At 56.3% G+C, this 27696-nt stretch overlaps 3 protein-coding genes across 16 annotated transcripts in view; 1 reads left to right on the top strand and 2 right to left on the bottom strand.

Moving 5' to 3' along the window:
• Positions 1-8683, bottom strand: part of PPP1R37 (protein phosphatase 1 regulatory subunit 37) — a 40226-nt gene extending 31543 nt beyond the window's left edge. The window contains exon 1 of the mRNA XM_064581945.1: positions 8002-8683. Within this exon, the coding sequence (XP_064438015.1) occupies positions 8002-8203 (202 nt within the window). The 5' untranslated portion in view covers positions 8204-8683. The remainder of the gene's footprint in view (positions 1-8001) is intronic.
• Positions 8684-10052: 1369 nt separating this feature from the next.
• GEMIN7 (gem nuclear organelle associated protein 7) lies at positions 10053-24310 on the bottom strand. Of its 14 annotated transcripts, none has more exons than XM_064581962.1 (5): positions 21201-21342; positions 17885-18017; positions 14748-14835; positions 13949-14220; positions 10053-10828 (listed from the first exon to the last, which is right to left on the bottom strand). In XM_064581962.1, exon 5 carries the CDS (start codon positions 10818-10820, stop codon positions 10425-10427), a length of 396 nt encoding a protein of 131 aa, XP_064438032.1. In that variant the 5' UTR covers positions 10821-10828; positions 13949-14220; positions 14748-14835; positions 17885-18017; positions 21201-21342; the 3' UTR covers positions 10053-10424. The 14 variants fall into 14 exon arrangements, with proteins under 14 accessions (XP_064438032.1, XP_064438031.1, XP_064438029.1 ...); XM_064581961.1 differs by lacking the exon at positions 13949-14220 and adding an exon at positions 12895-13123; XM_064581959.1 differs by lacking the exons at positions 13949-14220; positions 21201-21342 and adding an exon at positions 24150-24290.
• On the top strand, positions 23293-27385 carry ZNF296 (zinc finger protein 296). Its single transcript, XM_045890404.3, has 3 exons — positions 23293-23881; positions 24110-24259; positions 26269-27385. Exons 1-3 carry the CDS (start codon positions 23584-23586, stop codon positions 27219-27221), a joined length of 1401 nt encoding a protein of 466 aa, XP_045746360.1. The 5' UTR covers positions 23293-23583; the 3' UTR covers positions 27222-27385.
• The last annotated feature ends 311 nt before the right edge of the window (positions 27386-27696 follow it).

Raw genomic sequence — 27696 nt, 5'->3', positions numbered from 1 at the left:
TGATTCGCGTAGGGGCAGAGCTGGACTGGCCCCAATGAGCTCCAAAGCCCGAGCCCCGGGAGGCCTCTTGCACTGCCGCCACTTCACGTCTTGGGGAATGAGGCCCACTAAGGACTCCACGGTCTCCTACTGGAGGCCCCTGGGCCAGATGCGTTCTGGATTCAGAACTTCCTGGATTTTAGAAGAGGAATAGGACAGCTCTATTATGCTAAGACCCCAGGAGGGTCTGGGACAGCTTTTAGAGCTTTCTGGATCTGGGAAACGTGGGGTCTGAAGGGCCTGTGCAGGTGACGGCACGTGCTGAGGCCACACAGGGAGGTGGCACATACATCTGAATGCACAGCCTACAAGCTGCCCGCCCCACCTTACCCAAGGGCAGGATGAACTGACTGGGGGGGCGTGGGTGCTCGGAGATCCAAGAAGAGAATGGATGGGGGAAAACTGTCACCTTAGAAGTGTCATGGAAACACTGGCAATGGCAAAACCTTCAGGGCGCAGGGGAAATTCACATAAAGCCCAAGAGTAAATCAATGAAGTCAAATGTCAGCCATTACCTCACACAGGGCCACCTCCCTGGTCTCTAAGCCTCGGTCTTACCCCCTTCACACCACCCAGAAAGTTCTGCTAAAAATACCAGGCATGCCCCTTTAAAAACCCTCTGCTGGCTCCCCACAGCCTTGAGGCTAACACGGCTTATGAGGCCCCAGCTGGGTGATCTCTTTCCTGCCTTGCCCACCTCGCCTCTGACCCTCCTGCCTCCACCTCGAGGACGACTGGCTTTTTCAGACGTGCCTGGCTCACTCTCTGCCTCCAACCCTTGCTGCGTACTTCTAGCTGCCGCTCACCTGGCTGACTCTTGTGATTTCTAGGCCTCAGATGGCCCTGACTCCAGGAAGCCACCTTTGCCCACCTGCCGGCCCAAGCACACCTGTGAGCTCTTCCTAATCAGAGTCCTGGGCACCCTGGTTTGATTAGAATTGTTTACCGTGTGTCTCCCTTACTCGACTGTGACCTCCAGGGAGGCAAGGACTGGGCCTGTCTCACTGCCTGCCCCCTAGCACCTGGCATGGCCGTGCCGAGCTAAAGGAATGGTTGGCCATGGGGTAACCGAGTCACACATTCAGCCAGGAGGTACCGAGCACTACCAAGTACCAGACACTGCAGCACAGGAAGAACTCGGGCCAAGGGTCAGAACAAGGACCTAATGCTGAGGACAGGGGAGCCGCATGGACCTCCCAGGACTCTGGAGCTGCCAAGCGCCACGACGAACCCCCGTCCTGAGTTGTCAACTGGGCTGGGCCCTTTACTCGGTCGGTTTCTCATCCTGGCCACGACTGTGGGTGGCTAGAATTGCCATCCCCACTTCATACAGGGTTCTGGGTTACAAATGAAGAAACCGTACGGCCTGCAGAACTGAAAGCAGCAGCCTGCTGCAGCTCATGGGGCCAGTACACAGGGGCAAGAGCACAGGACTGCCTGCTTTGAATCCCCGCTTCGCCGCCTACTGGCTCTATGACCTCAGGTGAGTCGCATCACTTCTGTGTGCCTCAACTTCCTCATCTGCAAATTGGAAGAACAGCACCAGAGGTCATCCAGAGAGCAGGGCTTTCAACCCAGGCCCCTCTACGTGCCACTGCAGCAGGCTGCCTTCCCAGCTCACATTTCTGCAGTTACCTCAAGTCAGACATACCAATTTGCTCCAAACCAGTCTATGAGGTCAACCCCAGCCACCCCTGAACTGAGGGCTGGAAGGCAGTCCTGGGATTGAGTACTAAATGGGCTGAGTCCTGAGCAGAACAGCCAAACCCAGCTGTCCAAACCACCTGGGGAGCTTTCGAGAAACACAGATCCCTGGCCCCCATTTCCAGAGGGCTGCCTCAGTCATAGCCAGGCCAGCCTGGGGCATCTGGCTCCAAGGTTCTTAACTTTCGGAGCATGAGACGGAGGAGAGCCACGGCTGCCTTGCTCCCAGAGACGCCCACGTGCACTTCCACTGACTCACTCACTCAAGGACTATTTACTGCCTCCTGCCCGCTAAGTCTGCGTGCTCTTTCTGGGGGCTCGTGACAGACGCCAAAGCCAGCGTGCAGATCTCTGACGAAGCGCCCCCGGCACAGACTGGATTAACTACTCTGAAAGCTTTCTCCCAAATACCACCACCACCACCAGTTATTAGATGTGAGGACAGCCTCACTCCTCTGACATTCATTCAGTGCCCGGGCCCTCTTGTGCGACAGGCTGAAGTCACAGAGGTGACGCGCATACAGTCTTTGCCCTTGAAGAGGGAAATACGATGCGAACACAAAGAGTTGGAGGTGGAAAGAAGGAGCACAGGCCGCCTGAGTTCGAGTGTGCAAAGGGCCCAGCCTGGCCCAGCGGCACTCTCCGCACAGCGCCAGATAGCGCAGAGGGCTGGGTGGTGGGGCCCATGCTACAGATGGGGCTAAGGCTCAGGGAGGAGGTGTAACTCGTCCAAAGTCATCGGCCGGTATCCAGAGAGGCTAACCCTTCGAGTCTAGAATCTGGGTACCCTTGCCACCTCTCAGGCTAGCGGGCCAAGAGAGGCTGATTTAGTTTCAGCTCAGAGAGGTTGGGCAACTTGCCCAGGGTCACCCAGCTTGTAACAGATGGGATCAGGCCTGGAGCCTGAGGTCTTTCCCATGCCCGGTCAGGGTCAGGATAGCAGGGTTCTGATGGGGGAGATGCTGGGGAGAAAGATGAGTGCGAATGCACAACAGAGACAGGAAGCTGGTGGGGCCTGGCGATGACAGGAAAAACGAGGGAGACATCTGATGAGCATTCACTATGGACTCTGTTATCTTACTTAATCCTCACGATCACCCTATGAGGAGGTACTATTGTCAGCTGCATTTTATAGACCGAAAAATCGCGGGCAGGGAGAACAATTGGCCAAAGTCACACGGCAAATCGCCCAAAGTCACACAGCAGATTATGTGCCAACGCCGGCAGCAGGATGTGAAGTTGGGCCCAGATGGAAATCTGGGCAAAAGCATCAAAAGCTGCCCCCGCCCACGACCCCATCCCCTACTCTCCAGCAACACCACCACTTAGGCTAAATTAAGCTGAGTCTCCCTTTTTTTTTTTTTAGTGTATTTATTTATATTAATCTCTACATCCAACGTGGGGCTCGAACTCATGACCCCGAGATTAAGAATCGCACGCTCCACCAACCGAGCCACCCAGGCACCCCTTGAGCCGAGTCTTTTATTTACTTATTTATTTTTTAAAGATTTTATTTATCTGTAAGAGAGAGACAGCAAGAGAGGGAACACAGGCAGGGGGAGTGGGAGAGGGAGAAGCAGGCTTCCCGCCAAGCAGGGAGCCCTATGTGGGGCTCAATCCCAGGACCCCGGGATCATGACCTGAGCCGGCGGCAGACGCTTAACCAACTGAGCCACCCAGACGCCCTACTTTTTTATTTTTAAAAGATTTTATTTATCTGTAAGAGAGAGACAGCAAGAGAGGGAACACAGGCAGGGGGAGTGGGAGAGAGAGAAGCAGGCTTCCCGCTGAGCAGGGAGCCCGATGCGGGGCTCGATCCCAGGACCCTGGGATCATGACCTGAGCCGAAGGCAGACGCTTAACGACTGAGCCACCCAGGCGCCCCTTTTAATTTTTTTTTTTATTTGAGCTGAGTCTTTTAATGGAGGGCTTCTTTCTACCACTGACAGTTGCATATCCACCTGTCAAACCAGTTTCAAGGACTAAATCTACAGCACAGGTTTCAATGAGAACCAACAGTAAAGCATGTCCACCCTCTTTGATCCCCATTTGAGAACACCATGGCCACTGCCCCCACCGCTCCTTCCAACCCCCAACCTCAGGTGGCCAGAGGTGGCCTCATCCTTGGAGTCCCCTCCCCCCGCGGACATGTCACAAGAGGCGTTTCTTGGTGGGCAAAACGCCCCCTCCCCCCCACTGCCAGACTGACTCTCGTGGGCCAGGGGTCCAGGAGTGGGGAATGAGTCACTGGCAGGACCGGAGGGAGGGGAGCCAAGCTTCCCACACCGGGGCCAGTGTCGCGCCCTCTCCGACGCCTGTCTTGCAGAGCCCACATCTCCTCCCCACACAGCGTTCACGGGACTGGGAAGAGGAGCTGAGCCTTGGGTCCTTCCTGCAGTTTGGTCTGGAAGGGTCCCTGGCACAAGTCCCTCAGGAGAGCTGGGACCACAGGGCCTGCCACCAGGGGGTGGGGTGCACCCAGCCAGCCCCTCCTCCACCAGTGCCCACAGGTGGTCAGTCGGGCGGCTCTGAGGCAGCGTCTTCCACTCACAGTTTCCACCCCGCCTCCTCCCCAAGCTTCACTTCCCGTCCGCACACAACTGGCTTGCAGAGGAGGCCCTGCCCCACCGGGTTCATCCCATCTGCTCAGATGTCCTGGGTGGTCAGCAGGGCAGGGATCACGACTTCACAGATGAGGAAACAAACAAGCTCAGCAAGAACGAGTGCCTTCCCGGAGGCCACAGCACACGGCTGCCAGGGCTGGCCGGGAAGCGCACTCTGGCTACACAGGTCCCACGTGTGGCCTGCCGTCACCCCTTCCAGAACAGCTGCACACAGGCCCACCGGCGCTCATTCAGCCACGATCACCGTGTGCCCTCTGAGAGGCCGAGGAAGTGCAAAGAGGACGGACAGCATCTGTTCTCCCATTTCAGTGGGGGAGAGAGACCCTTGGCATGAAAACGAGCATGTGAGGTAACAGCAGACGACCACTAGTGCCCCGAGGAAAATAAGCAGGACCCCAGCGTCAGGGGCCGGCGGGCAGGGACACTATGTGAAACGGGAGCCAGGCAAGGCCCCTCTGAGCACTGGTTTGCGTTGTGCCTCCAAAGGCCTGGAACCCCCTACTCCAGATCATCTCACCTGCAGGGATCCCCAACACGTGACCTCAGGCAGGGCCTGATGGGGCCTCTCGCCCTCAGGCAGACATCCCCAGAGGCTCCCACCCAGCTGGGCCACCACTCCAGTCCGGGCCTGGCCCAGCTCTCCGCCCTGAATGGTCACCTGTGCTGGGCCCCTGATTCCTCTAGTTTGGGGATGCTCCTGCACCTCCTGGATGAGGCAACTTCTCCATCTCTATGATGAAAGAGCAGCCTCTGAATGACCTCTCCCCCAAATCAGACCGGCCAACTCTCCTCTTACCCTTGATCCCGGGGTCACATCACCACAGCAGGCCCCAGAATGACTCCTCCATCACCCTTCCACCAGGTCCACAGCTCGAATGACACTCCCCTGTGCCTTCCCATGGCTTCAAGACCAAGTCCGACACATCTCCCGCCCCTCCTCTAAGACCTACCAAGTCCTCCCCTCAGCCCCCAGCGAAGACCCTTTAGCCTCCCAACTGGGGAACCCCCTTGGCCCAACTTTCTGTACCGAGTTTCCTCTTCTACGGCCTGGCAAGGCTCCACGTTCCCCGGTCCCGAGCCAGGCAGCAACTCACTGTCCTCCCCAGGCACAGAGGCTAGCCACCTGCTCCTCAGCACTGACAGGCCCTCCAATTTCCTGTCCTGCAAATTCCACTGGCTAAACCCACCAACGTCACCCACGATCCCTCCCCTGCTTGGGGACCAAGATCCCCCAACTCCTTCACTGCCAGGCCAAGCCCTCGGCCCCTCTCCCCAGCCAAGACAGACCAACTCTGCCAGCCCGTAAACTGATTTCTCTTCTCCATGTCATCACCGCTCTACCTCAGACCCACTGACTCTGAAGTGTGAGTCCAGTCCCTGACCAGTCCCTGCCGTCCCTCTTTAAACTTCCAGAAATGAGAGACTCCCTGAGCCTGTAATGTGTTACCACCTCCCCCTACCCGGGGAAGACCAATCAGCAACTGTCCTCTCAGCTCCTCCCAGCCAGACTCCAAGTGACCCCTCTTTCTTGACATTCTTCCCTCCCCTCAAACTCCTTCACCCTCTGGGTAACAGCAGCTGCTATTTCTGTGGCAAGAATCGACAAGGACTATTTTATTTAATCCTCACAACTACCCGCAGTAGAAATTAGCACCTCCATTTGCAGAGAAAGAAACAGGAGATGCAGAGAGGAAAACAGCTTACTCAAAATCAAACAGCTGGTTACACACAGCTGTTCCTCTTCTGGGAACCTGCACACCAGAAACTTGCCCCCAGCCCCCAGACCCACCCCGTGCCAACTCCCCCCTGCCTCAACCATGGCCCTCCAGCCCACAAACTGTTCATCTTCCTTCCTGCTTGCCCGGGGCCCACAAACTGACCACCATCTCTGTCCCTCTCCTGAAGGCTTGGGAAGCAGAAACATCCAGGCCCCAAGCACATGAACCTCTAGACTGGCCCCTAAAATGACCAATATCACCCAACATCACCCGAAAATGACCAACACTAACTGCAACTTCATGAAAGCTCATCCTGGCCAATTACTTTTCATACACAACCATATTTAGTCCTCCCTTAAAGCCTTTGCAGGGGTATTACCACCCACTTCACAGTCGGGAAAACTGAGACGCTGAGGAGTTAGATAACCAGCCTGAGGTCATGAAGTGAGTAAATGGGAGTCAGGATTTGAACTGGAACCTCTGCTCTCCACCACCCTACTCTGCCTACCCAGGTCTTTCTTCCTTCCCGCTCTCAACTCCCTGGACTGGGTACCATGCTATAGCCAGGGCCCCCTATGACTCTTCCCCTCCCCAGCCCAAGTCCTCCAACCCCAAAGTGACACCTATCCCTGGGGTCCAGAGCCCAAGACGTGGCTGGCTCTCGATGCCAACAATCATAAATTGTCTCTATAACGAGAACTAGCCAAACTGGCATTTATGGCAAGCTACCTATGTGCTCAACTTCCAGTTACCATGTTTCCCACTCTCACAAAAAAGCCACAATTCCTCCACTGTCAGACTAGAGCAGTGCCTCCTCTTTCCTGGGGCCAAGTGACCAACATCTACTGAGCCGGGACCAGTCTGTGACTCCTCTTCGTGGGCTCCACCATGGCAAGACCAGCAGAGAAAGACTCAACGCTCAACTCATCTACTGAGTGACTTTCCAACTTTAGTCCTATAGGTAAAACACACACAGTCCTCCAGCTGCCCTTTCAGTTCCAACACACATCTGACCTTCAGGGGACCTAGAATCTGCAGACTTGCTCCCTCTCTCAACATCTCAGGCCAGCAAACTTCCTCAGGCCCTCACCTTCTACCGACCAACAACTCCCAATTCCCCAACTCTTTCTCAGGAAAAAAAGATTTTTTTAATTAAAAGAGACCCTTCTATACCCAGACCCCAAAGTTCCTCTGCTCCTTAATGACTGATAATGCTTTGTTTCCCTTTTGGGGAGAAGAGAAGGAGGCATGCAGTGACTTTTCTTCTTAATGTCAAGATCTAACACCTCTTCCGGCTATCTCACCCACCTCCAAAGTGACCATCAACTCTACTCCTTTCCTGGAAGGTTGTTTACTCCCTTTTCCCAACCCCAGGATTTACCAACTCCTCCGCAGCCACAGGCCAGGCTGGTTTATTCCTCTTCCTCCTTTCAGCCAAAAAAGTGAGCAACATGACTACCCCTTGTTCTGAGGTTTGCAGACCGGCAACTTAACCTCTTTCCATCCCTATGAGCCCATCAAACTCCACCTGCCCTTTGAACGCGAATGCTGATCCACTCTTCCTTCCCTGACTGCTCGCTTTATCCTTCGGGGGGGGGGAGGGGGAACGACTAGGAACTCAAAGGCTACCGCCCTACCGATCTCCCAAGCCTCCAAACTTTAACTGCTTATCGTTTTAATTCCTAAAACGACCACCTTCAGCGTCGGGGGGCGGGGGGGGGGGTGCGGATAAGCCAGCTACTTTTCACCTTCCCAACCCAACAGGCACGCCGTCTCTCACATCTTGCAGCTCGAAACTGACGACAGTCTCCTTAAATCCTCATTAGGTGCAACTTATTGAGCACCACCTCCGTGCCGGGCGCTGCACAGACTCCCGGTCCGCCACGAGCCCGCCCCCGCGCCCCGGGGGTAGCTACCGTGTCTCCAGGGGTCTTTGGGTTCCACCGCTCCAGACACGATATCCTCGTCGGAGGGGAACGTGACGCGCTTGGCCGCAGCCTTGAGGCGCCCGTCGGCGGGGGACGATGCGGGGCTGGGAGACCGGGCCTCGGCGGGGGCCTCCTCGGCGTCGCCGTCCGCGCCCGGCACGGGCGGCGCCTCCTGCGGCGGGATCTCCATCGCCGCCGCCGCCGCCTCCTCACGGGGGCCCCGGGGACATGTCCCGGGCCCCGGGCTCGTCTCTCCGGGCCCGCCCGCCGTCCCGGGGCATGGGCTCCGCCGCTGCTTCAGGCGCCGCCTCCGACCGCTCTCCTGGTCGTCGTAGTCGTCGCCGCCGGGAGCTCGAGCGCGCCTCCCCCGAGCCTCGCGCGCGCCTGCTCGTTCGCAGCCGCACTTTCGTTAAGAGCCCGTGAGCCCGTCGCGGACTGAGGAAAGCAGAAAATCAATTGAAGCTATTTGCGGGTAGGGTTGTCTCGCGGGTTGTTGAAACCGGTAACAAGAGGCAGAAAGAACCACGGGAAAAAGAAACGTGAGCACTGAATCTGCAGAGCCGGAACTGCAGAATACGAGGGGCGGGGCGAGGTGGACGCTGTCTCCCGGAGCAGCGCGCAAGCGCGAACCTGAGCCGCCCCCACCCGCCTCCCCGCCTCAATCTAGGTAACTAACGTTCAGACTCGCACACATTCGTCACGAGCTCGGGCAACGGAGAGGGGAATGGAGTTGATAAAAATAAAAACATCTGCTCGGCCGGGCTAGGCCAACTGATAAGAAGAGAGGCAAAGGGACAGAGAACTTGAAAGGAAAGGCGATATTAGCCGTACGGAATATATGAGTACAAGTGATGGATGCTGACAGACGGATCCTTCTGCCTGGAGACGAAGCCTGTGCCTCTCTGCTACTTACTCTCTAGCCCTCCATTTGCAGACAGCAGTTTCATCAATAGTTTTCTGTATTCGTTGCGTGAAATGCAATTTAAATTAAAAGACTAAAATAAATATGAGCCCATGAGGAGTATCATAGCCCTGATTAAAACAACAACAACTGGAAGGGGGAAGAAGTTCCAAAACCAAGAGACGAATCTGCCAACCAAAATAATCGGGCGATGGAGCGGGTAGATCACCAAGCCCGGAGGGAACCGGCACGAGCTCAAACCCCCGACCTCCCCTCAATTCAGTCGCTTAATATTCGCCTCCGCACTTTCGCCAGGCTTTCCTAGCACATCCCCAACTGGGGGTCGGGGGTGGGAGGCGGGGCTAAAACTAAAAGGGAGGGGGGATTCGGGGAGGAGCGAGCGACGTCGTTGCCAAGGCAACTCGGGAGCTAGGCCCCGGACTCGCTGGAGGCGGCGTCGCGAACGGACCTATGAGAGCCGAGGCTCTCCGCCTGCCCCGTTCAGCATCTCCAGCCGCCGCACTTTCGCGACTGCCGGTGAACAAAGCAAATCTCGTCTCTACTTACTGGGATCTTCACTTGCATTCCAAAGTTGATGGGACTACAAGGGGGGCAGCAATTACTGTTTTAAGGCGAATCTGACAGACAGCTGGTGACAGGGATAAGGGAAGCTAATGATATGGACGGTCACACAGCTTGGAGCGAAATGGGGAGAGGGTGAGGCTTCACCCCAACCCCTAGCCCTCAGCCTGGCCTCTGTGTCGCCGCCACACGGGGTCCGACCCCTTCCTGAGTGGCCGGGGAAGCGAACCGGCCGTCTCTAGAGTGAGGTCCTCACCGCTCTAGGGCCGGGCGCCCAGGTGACCCAGTGCGAGCCACGCCCCTGGCTGGGAACACTCCCGCCCACCCGAAAAAGAAATCGCGTCCAAATGTCTCAAACCCCGGCGTTCAGGTAGCTCCAGCCATTCCCGGACCAAGCCAGTCTCCACCTTTATCCGAGTTCCTTCCAGCCCCGTGATGTGTCCTCTTCTTGGCCCAGATCCACCAGATCCAGCCCTTGGCTAGCCACCCTTCCACTTCCTAAATCTGGCTCCATCCCTGTGTCGTACACTTTAAAAAATAAAAAACAGGAGGCGAATTTTCCTGGGATAATTGGTTCTTTAGTAGGAGGGGAGTATCTTCAGGGTGGCTGAACTTTGCAACTTCCAGAAACAATTTCCCACTCTGCGATTTGCCTTCCACCCCCCAACCCCCAGTCTTCAGGAACTGGCAAGTGGCCCGGTTTTAGAGTTTAGAGTTCTGTGAGGCAGAGCCTTCCTTTCCACGGGCTCTAGAACTCCTGGGGTTGCAGAATCTTACTGACTGCACCCTGGAGGTCCCAAGCAGCCAGAGGTGCTTGGAGCTTGGCTCAAAATTCCAAGGGCGTTCCAAACCGGGGCCCACGACCATGTGTGGAGGGCTGGGGCCCCGTGGCGAGGCCCAAAGCAGAAAGGTGAACATAGCAACATCTTTAGGGCTTGAAGCTGTACGCAATAATGTCACTGCACCGCAGCAGTGCTTCAGCCTGCACACCAATGGGCGTCTGCAGCTGCGACACGTAGAAGTTGGCCACGTCCAGGTCGGTGGCTCCGAAGTGGGCAGTCACGTGCACGCCCTCGTGCAATGTGAAGCTCACCTGGTGACCCACCATGGCCAGCAGGCTGCGGAGGTAGCGTTCCCGGAGTGCGGCTCGCGCCTGCTGTTCCTGGGATTCCCGAGATTCTGGAACTACGGCAGACCCCGGGGCTCCGGGACCCTCTGGCGTCAGGGGGGCCCTGCGTCCATCTGGGGCAAAGCCGCGGCTCAAGCCATCTGGGCCCCGGGGAAGCCGGAGCACAGGTACAGGAATGGTCAGCGGAGTCTGCATTGTCCTGGCTGGTGGGTGAAAAAAGCAAGAAGCCATTACACGGGGAGTGTGTGATGACAACAAGAGGCATCTGTCTACCCCACCTCAATTCGACTTGTCCAAAACCTGTGCCCTCCCTCCGCCAGTAACCCCCTCCCCAGGAGCTGCTACCACCATTCTCGAGGTCCACGAGAGCAAGAACTTTTGACTGCTTTTATCACTGTTTTATTCCTAGTCCCTGGCTATAAACACTCGCTGAAAAGAACAAACTCCAGCCTCCTCTCCTCTCTCACGCACAGCCTATCCAATCCAGAGGGAAATGCTCTCTCCTGAATACATTCCCAATCACACAGGAGCCGGCTTACAACGGCTTCCGGTGGCCAGCTCCGGAATGATGTGAACATTACAATAATGACAGTTACACAGGGCGCCTGGCTGGCTCAGTCAGTAGAGCATGTGATTCTTGATCTCGGGGTTGTAAGTTCAAGGCCCACTTTGGGTGTAGAGATAACTTAAAAATAAAATCTTAAGGGCGCCTGGGTGGCTCAGTCGTTAAGTGTCTGCCTTCGGCTCAGGTCATGATCCCAGGGTCCTGGGATCGAGCCCCACGTCAGGCTCCCTGCTCTGCGGGAAGCCTGCTTCTCCCTCTCCCACTCCCCCTGCTTGTGTTCCTGCTCTCACTATCTCTCTCTGTCAAATAAATAAATAAAATCTTAAAAAAAAAAAAAATCTTAAAAGAAATAAAATAAACAAAAAATGATAGATTATAACCCACTGAATAAAAGAGAAATCCATGAGTCCCTAGTAATGATAAATGAATAAAAGAGTAAATAAGTGAAGGAGCTAAAATCCAACGGACACTAAAATTTGTGAACGAGTGTTGGGTGAGGGCCAGCATATCCATAGTCTTTTTTTTTTTTTTAAAGATTTTATTTATTTATTTATTTGAGAGAGAGAATGAGATAGAGCATGAGAGGGGGGAGGGCCAGAGGGAGAAGCAGACTCCCTGCCTAGCAGGGAGCCCGATGCGGGACTCGATCCAGGGACTCCAGGATCATGACCTGAGCCGAAGGCAGTCGCTTAACCAACTGAGCCACCCAGGCGCCCCAGAATATCCATAGTCTTAAAGTACTTTCCCCCAAAACGTTTATTTGTCGTAAAGAGTAAACAGTAACTTTGTAATGGAGGAACCTGGTGGACACGACCTTAACTTGGGCATCAATGACATCATGTGCAGTGGTGGGACAAACAGGGACCCCATGTGCCCCTGAGGTGATACACTGAGGACGGGGCACCACTTCTGTGGTATTCCTGCCAAAAATGGATTACCTAAATCTCATCGTGAGGAAACTCAAATTGAGGGATATTGTATAAAAAAGAGCCTGATGGGCTCAGTCAGTCAAGCGTCTGCATTTGACTCAGGTCATGAGCTCAGGGTCCTGGGATCGAGTCCTGCATCGGGCTCCATGCTCATCGAGGAGTCTGCTTCTCCCTCTCATGCTCTCTACTCTCTCTCTCAAATAAATAAATAAAATCTTAAAAAAAAAAAAAGTGAGCCTGAGTTCTTCAAAAATATCAAGGTCATGGGGTGCCTGGCTGGCTCAGTCAGTAGAGCATATGACTTTTTTTTTTTTAAGATTTTATTTATTTATTTGACAGAGAGAGACACAGCGAGAGAGGGAACACAAGCAGGGGGAGTGGGAGAGGGAGAAGCAGGCTTCCCGCGGAGCAGGGAGCCCGACGCGTGGCTCGATCCCAGGACCCTGGGATCATGACCTGAGCCGAAGGCAGACACTTAACGACTGAGCCACCCAGGCGCCCCGAGCATATGACTCTTGATCGTGGGGTCCTGAGTTTGAGTCCCATATTGGGCACTCAGTTTACTTAAAAAAAAAAAAAATCAAGAGATGCCTGGGTGTCTCAGTTGGTTAAGCGTCTGTCTTCAGCTCAGGTCATGATCCCAGGGTCCTGGGATCGAGCCCTGCTCGGGTTCCCTGCTCAGTGGTGAGCCTGCTTCTCCCTCTGCCTCTCCTCCTGCTTGTGTTCTCTCTCCCTGTGACAAATAAACAAAATCTTTGAAGTGCATTCTCTTTACCCTTTAAAAAAAACAAGGTTGGGCGCCTGGGTGGCTCAGTTGGTTGGGCGACTGCCTTCGGCTCAGGTCATGATCCTGGAGTCCCTGGATCGAGTCCCGCATCGGGCTCCCTGGATCGAGTCCCGCATCGGGCTCCCTGCTCGGCAGGGAGTCTGCTTCTCCCTCTGACCCTCTTCCCTCTCATGCTCTCTGTCTCTCATTCTCTCTGTCTCAAATAAATAAATAAAATCTTTAAAAAAAAAAAAAAAAGAAAAGAAAATATTAAAAAAAAAAAAATCAAGGTCATAAAAGACAAAGAAAGCCTGAGGAGGAAAAACATATATAATTGACACTTGATCAACATGGGAGTTAGAGCGCTGACCCCATGCACTACTGAAAATCCAGGTATAACTTTTGATTCCCCAAAAACATAACTACTGGTAGCCTACTGTTGACTGGAAGCCTTACTGATAACATAAATAGTTGATTAACACATATTTCGTATGTTACATGTATCATATACTGTATTCTTACATTAAAGCAAGCTAGAGAAAAGCAAATTTTATGAAGAAAACCATAAGGAGGAGAAAATACATTTCCAGTACTGTACTGTATTTATGGAAAAAATCCGTGTATAAGTGGACCAATGCAGTTCAAACCTGTGTTGTTCAAGATCAAGTGTTGTTTTGTATTCCGAGCCTAACGCCTCTCTCTCCACTGCCCACATCTTGGTCCAGCCACTGTCGCTCTCTGCTTGGACAACTGAAGTCACGTCCTCCCTGGGCCCCTGGCTTCCACCTTCACTGTCCCCTTACCCCAAGTCCATCCCCACCCACACAGCCAGAGGGACCTGCTTAACACCTGACACCCACCATCTAACACCTGAGTCAGGTCACATCCCTCCTCTGCTGAGAGCGCTCCCCTGGCTTCCGCCCCGCCCAGAGTCAAAGCCAAAGTCCTTCCCACAGCCCTCAGCAGCCCTGAGGGCTCCAGACCCTGCCAGCACCTTCGTGGTCTGCCACGCTTCTCTCACTACCCCAGCCTCGCTGGCCTCCCTGTGGGTCTACAAGCGCACCTGGCACAGAAGTGCCTCTCACACCCTTGTGCTTGAGGTTCCCTCTGCTTGTATGTGCCGTCTGCCTTCTCTGGGCACGCCATGTTCAAGTTCCACCCCACGTCCCTTCCTGCCCTCCTCAGCTTCGTCGTTCTCTGTAGCACACGGTATTCTTCTGACATATGGTATATTTGTCATTCTGCTTATGCCCTTTGTCCCCTGCTAGATGCCCGCCTCCCCACGGGCAGCGGCCTCGCTTCTTGCCTTCGGCTGTATCTCCAGCTCCTGGAACCCTGTGTGGCAGGAACACAAAGACCCAGCCCCTTCAACACTGCTCCTGCTTGAACGAATGCAGTGGAGATTGAGCTCACAGGCCTGCTTCTCTGGGTGACCTCAGCGGGTTATCAGGATACGACAGGTTCCTGCAGGATGGGGGGACCTAGTTCACGGTAGCTTCTCTATAAAAGTTTAGTTACAATTGTTATTATTAGTATTGCTGTGCGACTGGGGTAAGTTGCTTAACTGGTCTGTGCCTCAGTTTCCCCATCTGTGAAATAGGCATGGTAAGAGGACCGACCCCACAGGGTCGGCCTGGCGACGAAATACACAAACAATCACAGTGTTGAGCACAGGCCTGGAACACACGAAGCGCCACGACCATGATGCTGGTTGCCTATAGGGAAGTGCTGGTTCTGTGAGCAAGAGAGTGGGAGAGGGAGAGAGGGACCCAAGTTTCAGGTGGCTGCACCCCTGTCTGTGGCTTAGTCCTCTCTCAAGTGATGATTTTAGGCAGTCGGTGTCCCATCCCTGGGCCACTCACCGTGCGGGGGAAATTAAGACGATCCTTTTCCTTGTTAGGCTCTCCCTGTCTCTGCAGCTCACCTGTGAGCTCCTTGCAAGAAAGGACCCTGCAGAGAAATGGGCCAAGGCAGCAGATGAGGGTTTCTTAACTTCAGCATTGTTGATATTTGGGGCGGGATCACTCTTTGTCCTGTTGTGGGGGGCTGTCGGGTGCAGAGCTGTAGGATTTTAGCAGCAGCCCTGGCCTCTGCCCACGAGACGCCTGTAGGATCTCCCACCCCGAGCTGTGACTCCCAAAATTGTCTCCCACTGGTGAATAGTATGGTATGAGAATTACATCTCAATAAAGCCTTCTTTTTTTTTCTTTTAAAGATTTATTTTTATTTTTTAAGATTTTTTTTTATTTAGTTATTTGAAAGAGACAGACACAGTGAGAGAGGGAACACAAGCAGGGGGAGAGGGAGAGGGAGAGGGAGAAGCAGGCTCCCTGCAGAACAGGGAGCCTGATGTGGGGCTCGATCCCAGGACCCTGGGATCATGACCTGAGCCGAAGGCAGACGCTTAACCGACTGAGCCATCCAGGCGCCCCTATTTATTTTTTATTTGAGAGAGAGCATGAGAGTGGATAGAGGGAGAGGGAGAAGCAGACTCCCCGCCGAGCAGGGAGCCTGATGCGGGACTCGATCCCAGGGCCCCAGGATCATGACCTGAGCCGAAGGCAGACGCTTAACTGACAGCCACCCAGGTGCCCGATTTTTTTTTTTAATATTTTATTTATTTAATTGACAGCGAGAGACACAGCAAGAGAGGGAACACAAGCAGGGGGAGCGGGAGAGGGAGAAGCAGGCTTCCCGCTGAGCAGGGAGCCCCATGTGGGACTCGATCCCAGGACCCTGAGATCATGACCTGAGCCGAAGGCAGATGCTTACCGACTGAGCCACCCAGGCGCCCCCCCCCCTTTTTTAAAGATTTTGCTTTTGGGGGGGACGCTTGCTTCTCCCTCTATCGCAGCTCCCCCTGCTTGTGCCCTCTCTGACAAATAAACAAAATCTTAAAAATAAATAAATAAACAAAAATAAAATTCAGTGGATACACTCTTAAGAAAGAGCTCTCCATATATGGGGGGAACAAAATAAAAACATCTCTAGTTGAGAACCACTAGTGTGGATAAACAGGTGGGGTGGGGGGGCGGGAAAAGATGGCTACTCAACTCCTGAACATATTCACAACCTCACAGAGAACCAGAGAAATGCAAATTAAAGCTACAATACTGTAAGATTCTTCACCTCCCAGATTAGGGAGGACTGAAGGCTGATGGATCATCGCGCTGGCCCAGCTGTGGAGAAACGTCTTCATGGCCCTTAGGACTAAGGGTGTCAATTAGGAGAGTGTCAAAGGGGGGCGGTTTGTATCCATGAAAACTGCAACCGTTCCTGGTCATTCAGCCCCTGAAGAAAGAGCCCAGGGCAGGGTACTTTTAACTGTCTACCTTTTTATGCCTTTTGCCGTCCATACTATTCAAAGTAATTTGTTTTCAAAGATTTTATTTTATTTAAGTCATCTCTACACCCAAACTGGGGCTGGAGCTCACAACCCCGAGATCCAGAATCACACAGTCTACTGACTGAGCCCGCCAGGCACCGCCCTCAAAGTAAATTTTAAATTCTAATTCAAGAAGGAAGGGGCATATTGTAATGCTCCCATGTCCCTTAAAAAATGTTAGATTCCGGGGGCGCCTGGGTGGCTCAGTTGTTAAGCGTCTGCCTTCGGCTCAGGTCATGGTCCCAGGGTCCTGGGATCGAGCCCCGCATTGGGCTCCCTGCTCCTTGGGAAGCCTGCTTCTCCCTCTCCCACTCCCGCTGCTTGTGTTCCCTCTCTCGCTGTATCTCTCACTGTCAAATAAATAAAATCTTAAAAAAAAAAAAAAAGTTAGATTCCGGGGTGCCTGGGTGGCTCAGCTGGTTAAGTGTCTGCCTTTGGCTCAGATCATAATTCCCAGGGTCCTGGGATGGAGCCCCTGCTCAGTGGGGAGCCTGCTTCTCCCTCTGCCCAGCCCCCCCTTGTGCCCTCTCTCGCTATCTATCTCTCTCAAATAAATAAATAAAATCTCTTTTTAAGGTGGCTCAGTTGGTTAAGCATCTGCTTTCGGCTCAGGTCATGATCCCTGGGTCTGGGATCGAGCCCCGCATCGGGCTCCCTGCTCAGCGGGGAGCCCGCTTCTCCTTCTCCCTCTGCCTGCCGCTCCCCCTGCTTGTGCTTGCTCTCTCTCTCTGTGTCAAATAAATAAATGCTTTAAAAAATAATAATAATAAATAAATAAAAGCTTCCACTGTTTAGTATTTGGAAATTAAAAAAATAATAATAAATTTTTTAAAATGTTAGATTCCTGGGGCGTCTGGCTGGCTCATTTGGTAGAGCGTGCGACTCTTGATCTCAGGGCGGTGTGTGGAGACTACTTAAAATAAAATTTAAAGAAATACAAATAGGGTGCCTGGGTGGCTCAGTCGTTAAGCGTCTGCCTTCGGCTCAGGTCATGATCCCAGGGCCCTGGGATCGAGCCCCACATCAGGATCCCTGCTCAGCGGGAAGCCTGCTTCTCCCTCTCCCACTCCCTCTGCTTCTGTTCCCTCTCTTGCTGTCTCTCTTTCTCTGTTGAAAAATAAATAAAAAAATCTTAAAAAAAAAAAAAAAAGAAATACAAATAAAAATGTTAGATTCCCCCTCGGGAATCTGAACTTCCTCTCCCATCCTTACCCACTCCCCAAACTTTCTGTCCCAGCCCAGGCCTTTCCTAGGGACTAGCTGTCCAGCCCTACAGATCAGACACCCCCACTGGTGGCCCAGATTGAATCCTTATTAGAAGTGAGCAAATGTTCTCTGTACAGGACCCGAAAGTAAATATTTTAGGCTTTGTGGGCCATAGGGTCTGTCACAACTACTCAACGCTACCATAGTATTAAGAAAGCAGCCATGGACAGATATGACAACGAACGTGGCCGTTCTCCTTACAACCCCACGTACCAGGACACTGCAATTTGAATTTTATATAATTTCATGCACCCACAAAGATTTCTTAAAGTTTCCAAGCACTTAAAAATGTAAGACCCACTCTTGGCTGGTGGGCCATACCAGACCAGGAGGCAGGCCATAGCTTACCCTGCGGCGGAGAGGATGAAGGTGTGGATTCGGGGAGCCCGGGGGGTTCTTAGCACCCCCAGATTCATTACCAGGGATCTGGGCAGGTCACTGCGAGTGACTCTAGAGCAGCCTCCCTGCTCTGGTTCCTCATCTATGAAATGACGAAGGAAGGAAAAAAAAAAAAAAAAGACCGCCTAGGTTTTCCGGGAGAAGGGAGAACCTTTCAGGGTGATCAGGCAAAAGACATCCCACAGTGTCCTGGACCCCTCCTCGCTTTCTCTGCCACCCATATTCAATCCATCAGTAAGGCCTGTCAACTCCACCTCCAAGTTGTATCCAGAACCCAGCAATTTTTCACCCCCTGCCCCACTCTGCCTCCTCCCTGGTCCGGCCACCATCCCCGGCCACCTGGACTATACCAGTCTCCTCCCCACTGGGTCCCCAGCTTCTAGCTTCACCCTACAGTCTGTTCCCTGCGCAGACAAAGCTGTCAGAGAGATCCTGTTAGAAGTAAGTCCCAGCACACCCCTCCTCTGCTCAGAGCCCTCCCATGGCTCCCACCTTCCCCAAGAGCAAAAAGCCCAAGTCCTCACAGGGGCTCCAAGACCCTATCATACCCTCTCTGACCTCCTATCCCGCGCCCCACCCCCTTGCCTCACTGCTCTAGTCCTTGAACATGGCAAGCACACTCTTGCCCGGAACCCTCTTCCAGATGGGGGACTTGCATATTTCCGGATCCATGGCTCACCTTCCTCCCTCACTGCACTCAGGTCGCTGCTCAAACATCGCCTTAACAGGGGGGAGACAGTAGCCCCTGCACCCTGCGTTCTCCTGTCCCCACGGTGCGACCCCCTCCTGACAATATGCACGTACTTTTTTACCTGTGTGTGGTTTGTGCTGCCACCGAACACAGGACTTTGAGAGAAAAGCCCTGTCCCATTATTTCACGACTCCACCCCCAGCCCCACCCAGAGCCAGGCAAGCAGGGGGAGCTCGGTAAATATTTGTGTGGAAGGAATGAAAAGATTCACCCATCCGCATTATCCAAGGGCCTGCCCAGTGCCCAGCCCACCTGGGGCGCTGCTAGGGACACAGCCGTGAGCGAACCACCCCAGTTCAGCGGCTGCCACAGACTTGTCTCCAGACCAGGCTGACTCAGAGTGGGCAGGGTTGGAAGGCTAGAGGCTGGGGGGCCCTGGTGCCCAGAGGGGCTGCCTGGCCCAGCCTGGGGGCGAGAGAGGGCTGGCCAGGAAGGCTGTCGTATTTGAGCACAGACCTAAATAGAATAAGGAACGGAGTCATGTAGAGATCTGGGGGAAAAGCCTTCCAGTCCATGGGAACAGCAAATGCAAAGCCCACGCAAGGAGGCCCGCATGGAGGAGGCGCGGGAGCAAGGCAGATGCTGCAGGGAGGGGCCTTGAAGACTGAGGTGAGGACGCGGCTCTCTACTCTGAAGGAGACGGGAGGGACTTGGATTTTCACATGATCCCTCTGCCTGCTGCGCGTGGGGACAGTGGACTGGGAGGGAAAGAGGGAGAAGCAGGGAGCCCCGTGAGGAAGCCACCGCAGTGGCCCAGGAGGGCAGGGGATGATGGTCCCTGGGACAGGCTGAGGGCCACGCAGGTGGGGACAAGTGGTCAGTTTAGGATTTATTTTGAAGGTTGACAGCCCTCACTATTTCCTGATGGACTGAGGGGAGAACCAAGGCAGACTCTCAGGGTCTTCCCTAATGGGGAAGACCACAGTAAATGGGCTTTATGGGATATATACATTTTCTTCTTTTCTTCTTTTGTGTTTTTATTTTAGTCCCAATTAGTTAATACACACTGTTAGTTTCAGGTGTACAATATACATTTTCTTTATTTGACCACTACCCCTGTGAATGGGATTCGGGGATATACACATTTGCTAACTTATCTGACCGCGGCAGTCCAAGCTCAGTCAAGAATCATCAGCCCCCCAGGGCTCTCAAGCAACCTAGGTTAACACTTGAGTGATTTAAAAGAAACACCCTAGTCTTTAGGGCTAGTACTGAATAAAGGATTGATGGAAATTAATCAAATGGCCACAAATGATGTTAAATCCCTGGATAAAACAAAAAAGTAAGGGTGGACCAGTGTGCAGACTTGCTTTCTCCGTTAGGGGAAAACAAACGGAGACTGGGGTCAGGCCACGTGATCCCCATTCTCCCCAAGGAGGAAACTGGAAACAGGGAAATGCCAAATCATTTACTGGGAGCACGCCGGCTGAGGGGACGGAAAAGGGAGCAAACCCAGGTGGGTCTGACAACGGACCCGGCCCATCACCCCTGCTCTCTGCAGGACAGACTTGTTTTCGTCCAGCACAGGGGGGCCACTGGAGGACTTGGAACCAAGGTGTGATCCGATAGGAAACCGGTTTAGGAAAGGTCCGACAGGGTGTGCCCAAGAAGGCAAAAGGAGGCATTATCCAAGCTCCCTGGTGACCAGGCTCCAGAATCCTTTATCTTTTCAATCTCCAAGCCAAGGATTTCCCGCGGGAAGATTGCAGAAAAATGCCCAAACCCATCCCCCACGACTTGAAAAACGACTTGCATAAAAACTCCAGAGCCCATCACTTGGGTGGTGGGCGCGAGGGCAGGAGATTCGCAGACCTCCCTTCTAGGGGCCTCGGGGCTGACCTCCAAGGAAATGGCAGTGAATCCGTTCAGCGGACACGCATTTAGCTAACCCTTCCGTTGCCAGGGCAGGGAACTAGCTGAGTTAGCAGGGTCACAGAGAAGACCCCAGACGCCGGCGGATGAACCAAGGTCCTGTTATGTCCACACAACAGCCCCCCGCCCCAAAGCTCCAGCACAGAGTCCTTCCCCTCCCCTGGGCCCCCTGGGCCGGTCAGTTTCCTTTCAATTCCGCCCTGGCCACCCCCCGCCAGCCTTTTCTTATACTAAGTAGGTCCTCCCGGCCCCCAGGCGTCCACTCCCGACTCCGCCCGGGCTGGGTGTCTTCCCGGCTCAGAGCCGGCCAGCGAGCCCGTCCCACCGAGGCGGGGCGTCAGGACCGCGGCCGTGGTCACTGTCCTGACCGTCGTCGCTATCATCTGCCCGAGCGGGGAGCACCGCGCGCTGCCCCGGCTCCTCACCCCGCCGACCCGGGCGCGGGGACGTCCCCGACCGGAGTCCCGGTGCCGGCGCTCGCGGCGGGGGGCGGGGGGGGTGGGATCCGAACGTCCCCCCCCGGCCCGCGTGGCAGGCGCGGACCTGCCCCTTTCCCGCCACTCCCGGCTTCGCGCGCGGGCGGGCGCCCGGGGGAGGGAACTGCCCTGCGCTCGCGCCCCGCCACCGACACCCCGCACTCACCGAGGTCCGCGGCGGCCGGCGCGCCCACTTCCGCCGGCGTCCCGGCTGCAGAGGCCCGGGCGGGCCGCGAGCCGCCCCGCCTGGGTTCCGCCCGCGCCGCCGCCCCACGTGGTGGCGGGCGGGCTCTGGGGCTCGGAAGCCGCCGCTGCCCGGGCGTCCCGCCCCGCCCCGCCCCGCCCCGCCCCGCCCCCCGCCTGGCCCCGCGCTGCCCCCGGAGCGGCCCGCCTGCGACGTGGGGCCTGTCCGGGGTGCCCGCTTTACGGAAGAAGAAACTGAGGCGCAGAGAGGGGGAAGACTTCCTCCGGCTGAGCTAAGCGCGGAGCTTGGTGTTTGCACCCCCACCCCCCCTACACGTGCACGCTCCTACCCTTCACCTGCAGGCCAAACCCCAGCTCCCTTCCCTGAAGCCCTGCGCAGCCAGGTTTCGGCAGGAAAGAGGTTGGAGGGAGCTGCAGCTGGGATGGACCCCGGGTGGTGGTTCTGTCTCGCAGGCCTCCCTGCAGCCCCCCACCCCCACCCCGTTTTACAAAGAAGGAAGCAGGCCTTGAAAGATGGACTGTCTGGCCTCAGACAGAATTCCCTTCTCCCACACTTTTTCAGTAAGGCAGAGGCTCCGTGGGCCTCCCCACCCCACCAGATCCCCAAGGCCCAGTGCCTGGCACACAGGCCCTCTGCGATATGTTGAAAGACCGGGCAGAGCAGGAGCTCAATAGACACTTGTTAACCTATGAACGAGCAGGGGCCCTGTGGACAAGGCTGGCTTGACTCCTGCCCTCTTAGAACCTACATTCTAGGAGGGCCGGGAGGGGCAGATACAGGGTCTCCATGTGCAAATACATCAACAAGATCCTTCAGGGCTTGTGATGAGTGATATAAAAAAGAATAAAATGAGGGTCATGGTGGTAGAGCTGGGGGAGCTTCTTTAATTGGGTGGCTGTGAAGAAGCCCCCTTAGGTTACAGATGGGGAAGCTGAGGGCCAGGAAAGAAGCGAGGACGGATGGAGGTTATGGTTGTGAGGCCTTCAGCAGGGTGGGGCTACATTAGATACAGTGGTCAGGGAGGTCCTCTGCTCGCCGGAGGACAATTGAGCTCAGCCCTGAATAACAATATGAGGAACCTTCTGGCCTGGAGCAGTACTCTGGGGAGATTAGCATGTGAAATTCACTCGGACTGGGGCTGGGGACAGCCCGGGAAGGACAGACCCTGGCCCAGACCTCAGGGGGCTTGTGTTGGGTAGGGGTGGGGAGGGAAGAGAGGATGGTCAACAAATAGTTCTATGTTATGGTGCGGTGGGTGCCAGGAAGAAAAAGAAACTCGTCAGGGTTGGAGGGTGGGGCAGGGTGTCGATGCCACTTCAAACAGCGATCAGAGTGAGCTGCTTTGTGGAGGGAAGTTCAAGGAGGCCCGAGTGGAGGGGGTAGTGAGACAGTTGCCTGTTTGGTTTTAATGGTGATTCCAGAGCAGAGGAGATCTATTTGATCACAACCCTCCCTGCCTTAAACCCCACCCTTCAAGGCTCCGGTCTCAGGAAACCAAGACCTTAAAGTGATCAAAAGACCCTCTTGGGTCTGACCTCATTTTCTCACAAAACTCAGTCACCCACGCCCATCCCCCTTCCTTGTTATTCTTGAACGCACAAGGCCGGCTGGCCCCCTCACCTCCCTCGGGTCTCAGTTCCACCATGCTCTGCCCTGGAGAAAGCTGACCCCCACCCCCCACCCCAGCAACCCTGTCCCTTTATAACCCCTCCTAGCTTTATTTTGCCCCATTGTACTTGTCATCCTGGGAGGCACTCTTTTAAGTTTTGCAGTTACCTTGTTGAGAGTCTCTCTCCCCAACAAACTGCGTGAGGCCGGGGATTATTTTCTGTCTTGTTCACTGCGGTACCCTCAGTGCTTAGAACAGAACCCAGTGCACAGTAAAGGCTCAATAAATGTTTGCCCACTGAATTTTTATAATGCATTTAATGAAATGGTCCCGATTACTCATAGGCGCCTAGCGAGAAACGTGGCCCCTACTGTTTTCGCTCTCGGGGGTGGGTGTGGGCACCCCGTGCCTCAGTTACTCCGGCCCTAAAACGGGATCAGGAATAGCTGTTCGTGTACGTGGTCGTGAGACCCGGACGTCATTAAGGTTTGGTCCCTAAGAAAATGCAGTGGGTTCGGCTTTGATCGAGTTTGGCTGCCGCCTGGGGCCCCTGCGGGGCCGCCCCGTCCTCTCCCGTCAGGCCCCGCCCCGGTGGGCGGAGCCACGGGCCGGGCCAGCACGTGTAAGAGTTCGCGGCGGGTCGCCGCAGTCACTCACCTGAGCGCCTCGGACTGAGCGCGCACGGCCCGCGCGTCCTCCGCCCGCCAGCCCGCCCGGCCGGCCGGCCCTCGACCCATGTCCCGCCGCAAGGCCGGCTGCACGCCTCGCCGAGTAGACCCCGCGCCCGCCTCCAACACAGACGACGAGATGGAGATGCCGGACCTCGTCATCGAAGTGAAGCCCGAGCCAGACGCGCGGCCCCTCCAGGCCCCGGGGCTGGGGCTCTTCTCCCCGAAGGAAGTGCCCGCGCCGGGGCGGTTCGAGGGCGAACCCCGCCACTCCCCCGACCCCGTGCCCGCCGGGAGCCCTCTCCACGCCCTGGGCGAGCGGAACCAGTGGGCGCTGTGGACGCCACTGATCGTCAACCCTCGCGGTGAGCGCCCCCTACCCCTGCCCCGCCTCTCTCCCCTTAACTCGGGGGGGTTGGGGGGGTACGTGGGACTCCTTCCTCCAGGCACCGACGCCTGGCCCCCGCCTTATTTCTGTTGCCTGGTCCTGGCCTCCAGCCCCCATTCTGACCTTCGGGTTTTCCCTCTCCCTCGGAACCCCCAGCCCCCATCCTGGCCCCACCCCACGCTTACCACCCGCTTCCTCCCAGCAGACCGCCAGCCCTGGACCGACAAACACCCAGATCTGTTGACCTGCGGCCGTTGCCTGCAGACCTTTCCGTTGGAGGCCATCACTGCTTTCATGGACCACAAGAAGGTGGACTGTCAGCTTTTCAGAGGCCCCAGCCCCTGCCAGGGCTCAGGTGAGTCAAGCCGGGATGCAGGCCCCCTCTCAAGTTCAAGGGCCCGGCTTCCTGTGGGAGAAGGGGCTGAGCTGGACAGGCGGGGCAGTGAGCATTACTTCCCTTTTCTCGCTCCCCATCGGGTGTAGCCTAGGCGTGGCCAGGGCCTGCCCTGTCCTAGGGCTGGGACTAGTGGTGAGGGGTGGGGGGGGTGGTAAGTGGGGGCGGGGCGGGGCCTGTAGGAGGGCCGCCCACAGGGTGTGGCCAGCCCCTGAAGACTGGTCTGGGGATTTGCCACACACACACACACACACACACACACACACCCAATCTGGTTTCACTTCTCCTTCCCCTTGGCCAGAAATAACTGGCCAGGTGGCCGGACCCTTGTGGCAGTAGGGGGACCTCTGGGGAGGGCAGCAACCTGGGGGAGGGGAAGCCGAGGCCAGCTGGAGGCGTGGCATGGCCACCCCGTCCCACCTCTTGATCACTTCTGATTGTGGCGCTGGGTGCATTTGCTCGGAGTCAGGGAAGGGGCCTCTGGCTTCCCTCTCTGATGGAATCTCCCAGCCCTGCACGCTGGGAAGCCCCTGGTTTGGGCCAGGTCGTGGGTGTCTGGACACCTGGGTTCCTTCTCTTGGGAGGTAATGAAAGCCCTTGACATGGTACTAAACTCATGGTGAACTCTTGGTCATCGCAGGCCGAGGCTCCTCCAAACCTGCACGTTTCCATCCCCTGGCCCATGAGTTCCTAGGATTTTTGAGAGATGGAATTACACTCAGGCCTGGGCTGGTGGGGGGGGGGGGGGGGAGGTCCCGTAGTGGGGGAGGGGAAGGAGGGACTGTGAATTAGCTGTAGACTCGAAGCCAGCAGGTTATCTGGTGGCCCAGGGAGGGGCCTTGATGGAATCACTGAACACTCCCAGGTGCTTGGACTTGGAGCAATGTGGGCACCTCAGCCACGTGGGCTCAGCTCATGTTTACGAGGGCTGACATGGACCAGAACTCTCAGTTCTTCTCCATCCGAGGTCACAACAGCCCTAAAAGGGAGAGGATCCCCAGGATCCCCGTATTCTGACAAATGAGAAAACTGAGGGCCAGAGAGGAGTGTTTCTCGCCCACACAGCTAGGGAGCCGGAGAACTAGTTGGAAGTCGGGCCAGGCTGACACTCTCCAGCCCCCGTCTGTGCTCCTGACCCTGGTGTTGCATCAGGAAAGCCACTCCCGTCCCAGACGGTCTAGAATTTGAAAAGTAAAGGCAAGTACTTCACCGATAGTACCTGGAGGGTCTAGAGAAAACATCCAATTTGGAGGGCTCTTAATTTGGGGTCTATGCCGAGGGAGGGGGACCTAACTCACTGCCCCACCCTGACCTCCAGGTGGCTGCTAAGCCTTCTCCCCACTTAGGCCTTGGCCCCCTCTTCTGTGAGGCAGGGAATAGGAAACCATGCGTGGAGCTCGTGAACTTGGAGCTTGGCACAGAAACCCACTCAGTAATCAAGCCAACAGTCTTTTTTGAAAATCTGTCTCGCACTCCCCAGGTTTCTGGATTGAAACCCCAACTCCACCCTTGCAAGCTTGTGACCTTGGAGAAGTGTGTCTGCCTCAGTTTTCCCATCTGGAAAACAGAACTCTTGTTTCTTGTCTAGGTGGGAAGCTCAGTGAGCAGGGGGCATGGCCCGGCGCCCAGCACCCAGAATTTGGTCTTGTCTTCCAGTAAGGCCTTCCTGACCCCCTCACCCCCAATAGAAAATAGCACTCCTCCCGTCGCTCACTCTGCTGTCCCTTTTTTCTGGAAGATTCTCAGACACACAGAATCCCCAGGTAGTCGTCGTCCACTCCACAGATTCTCCTTAACTTGTCTGTCTGCCCACTTCTGCACCTCGGCTCCTGAGGACAGGGAGTTTCTGCCTCCCTGCTGTGCGTTCTCAGTCCCCGCAAAAGGGCCTTTGCTGCAGAAGGCCACCAACTGGCAGGCGTGAGACTGCTGCTTTCGTGCATCTCCCTAACCCCCGGCCCTTCTCTCTGCAGAACGCAAGGACCCCAAGGCCTTGAGCTGCTTCCGCTGCGGGAGACAGTTCACAGGGGCCTGGAAACTGCTGCGCCATGCCCAGTGGGACCACGGCCTGTCCATCTACCAGACGGAACCCGAGGCCCCCGAGGCCCCGCTGCTGGGCCTGGCCGAGGTGGCCGCCGCCGTGTCGGCAGTGGTGGGGCCGGAAGCGGAGGCCAAGGGCCCCCGGATGAGCGTCCTGCCCCGGCGGAGCCCCACCTGCCCTGTGTGCGCGAAGACCCTCAGCTCCTTCAGTAATCTCAAAGTGCACATGCGCTCGCACACCGGCGAGCGGCCCTACGCCTGTGACCAGTGTCCCTATACCTGTACCCAGAGCAGCAAGCTCAACCGCCACAAGAAGACCCACCGGCAGCCGCGGCCTCAGAGCCCCTGCGGGGCCAAAGCCGGTCAGGAACAGGCCTCCGCCACGGCCCCTCCGGAGCCCGCCGCGCACGCGGCCGCCCCGGCCAGCAGCCTCCACTGCAGCAGCGGGGAGGGCGCCGGGGCGGCGGCCACGGCGGGCGTCCAGGAACCTGGGGCCCCCGGCGGCGGGGCCAGCTGGGGGCCTACCCCCAAGGAACACACGACTGAGCCTGCCAAGAGCCAGACGTCCCCCAGGAAGACGCCCAAGGCGGCGGGCAAGAGCCGCGGGCCCGGGGGCAGCTGCGAGTTCTGCGGGAAGCACTTCACCAACAGCAGCAACCTGACAGTGCACCGGCGCTCGCACACGGGCGAGCGGCCGTACGCCTGCGAGCTGTGCTCGTACGCCTGCGCACAGAGCAGCAAGCTCAACCGCCACCGGCGCATGCACGGCCTGGGGCCCGGCGGCGCCCGCTTTGAGTGTCCCCACTGCTGCGTGCCCTTCGGCCTGCGCGCCACCCTGGACAAACACCTGCGGCAGAAGCACCCCGAGGCGGGCGGGGAGGCCTGAGCTGCGGGGCCTGGCGCCGCGCGGGGGCCGCTGCTGCTCCACGTCCTTGTCCTTCCTCCGCCGCCAGTAAATCCTCCTGCCCAGTTACACCCGCGTGTGGACTCTGGCTTTCTCGGGGTGTCTCAGGTGGGGCGGGTGGCTCCCCTCCTTGGGGTGGACGGCTGGACGGACCGGTTTGGAGGGAGTGAGGGGAAAGGCCAGCCCCCAGCGCCCTGGGCACCGCAAGACTGGCACAGAAAGCCGCGCTCCCGGTTCCCGGTGTGGGCGAGGCCAGGGCAGGGGCCGAGGCGAGGGCGGGGAGAAGCCCGGACCTGTCACCGGAGGCCCCTGGGCAAAGTCCTGGCCCATCCCCCACGTGCTGGGTGCCGGCGCCCTTTCCCCACTGAGCAGGCCCCTGCCCTCGCCGAGCCGTGCCCGGAGCGGTGCCGCCGAACTGGGAGCTGCCACCCGGACACCCACACACAGGCAGGGCTGG

The sequence above is a fragment of the Mirounga angustirostris genome, unplaced genomic scaffold, assembly GCF_029215605.1.
Source record: "Mirounga angustirostris isolate CCGP_5_RB_7025 unplaced genomic scaffold, mMirAng1.0.hap1 SCAF_16, whole genome shotgun sequence".
Lineage (NCBI taxonomy): Eukaryota > Metazoa > Chordata > Mammalia > Carnivora > Phocidae > Mirounga > Mirounga angustirostris.
This window is presented reverse-complemented; position numbering and strand designations above follow the sequence as displayed.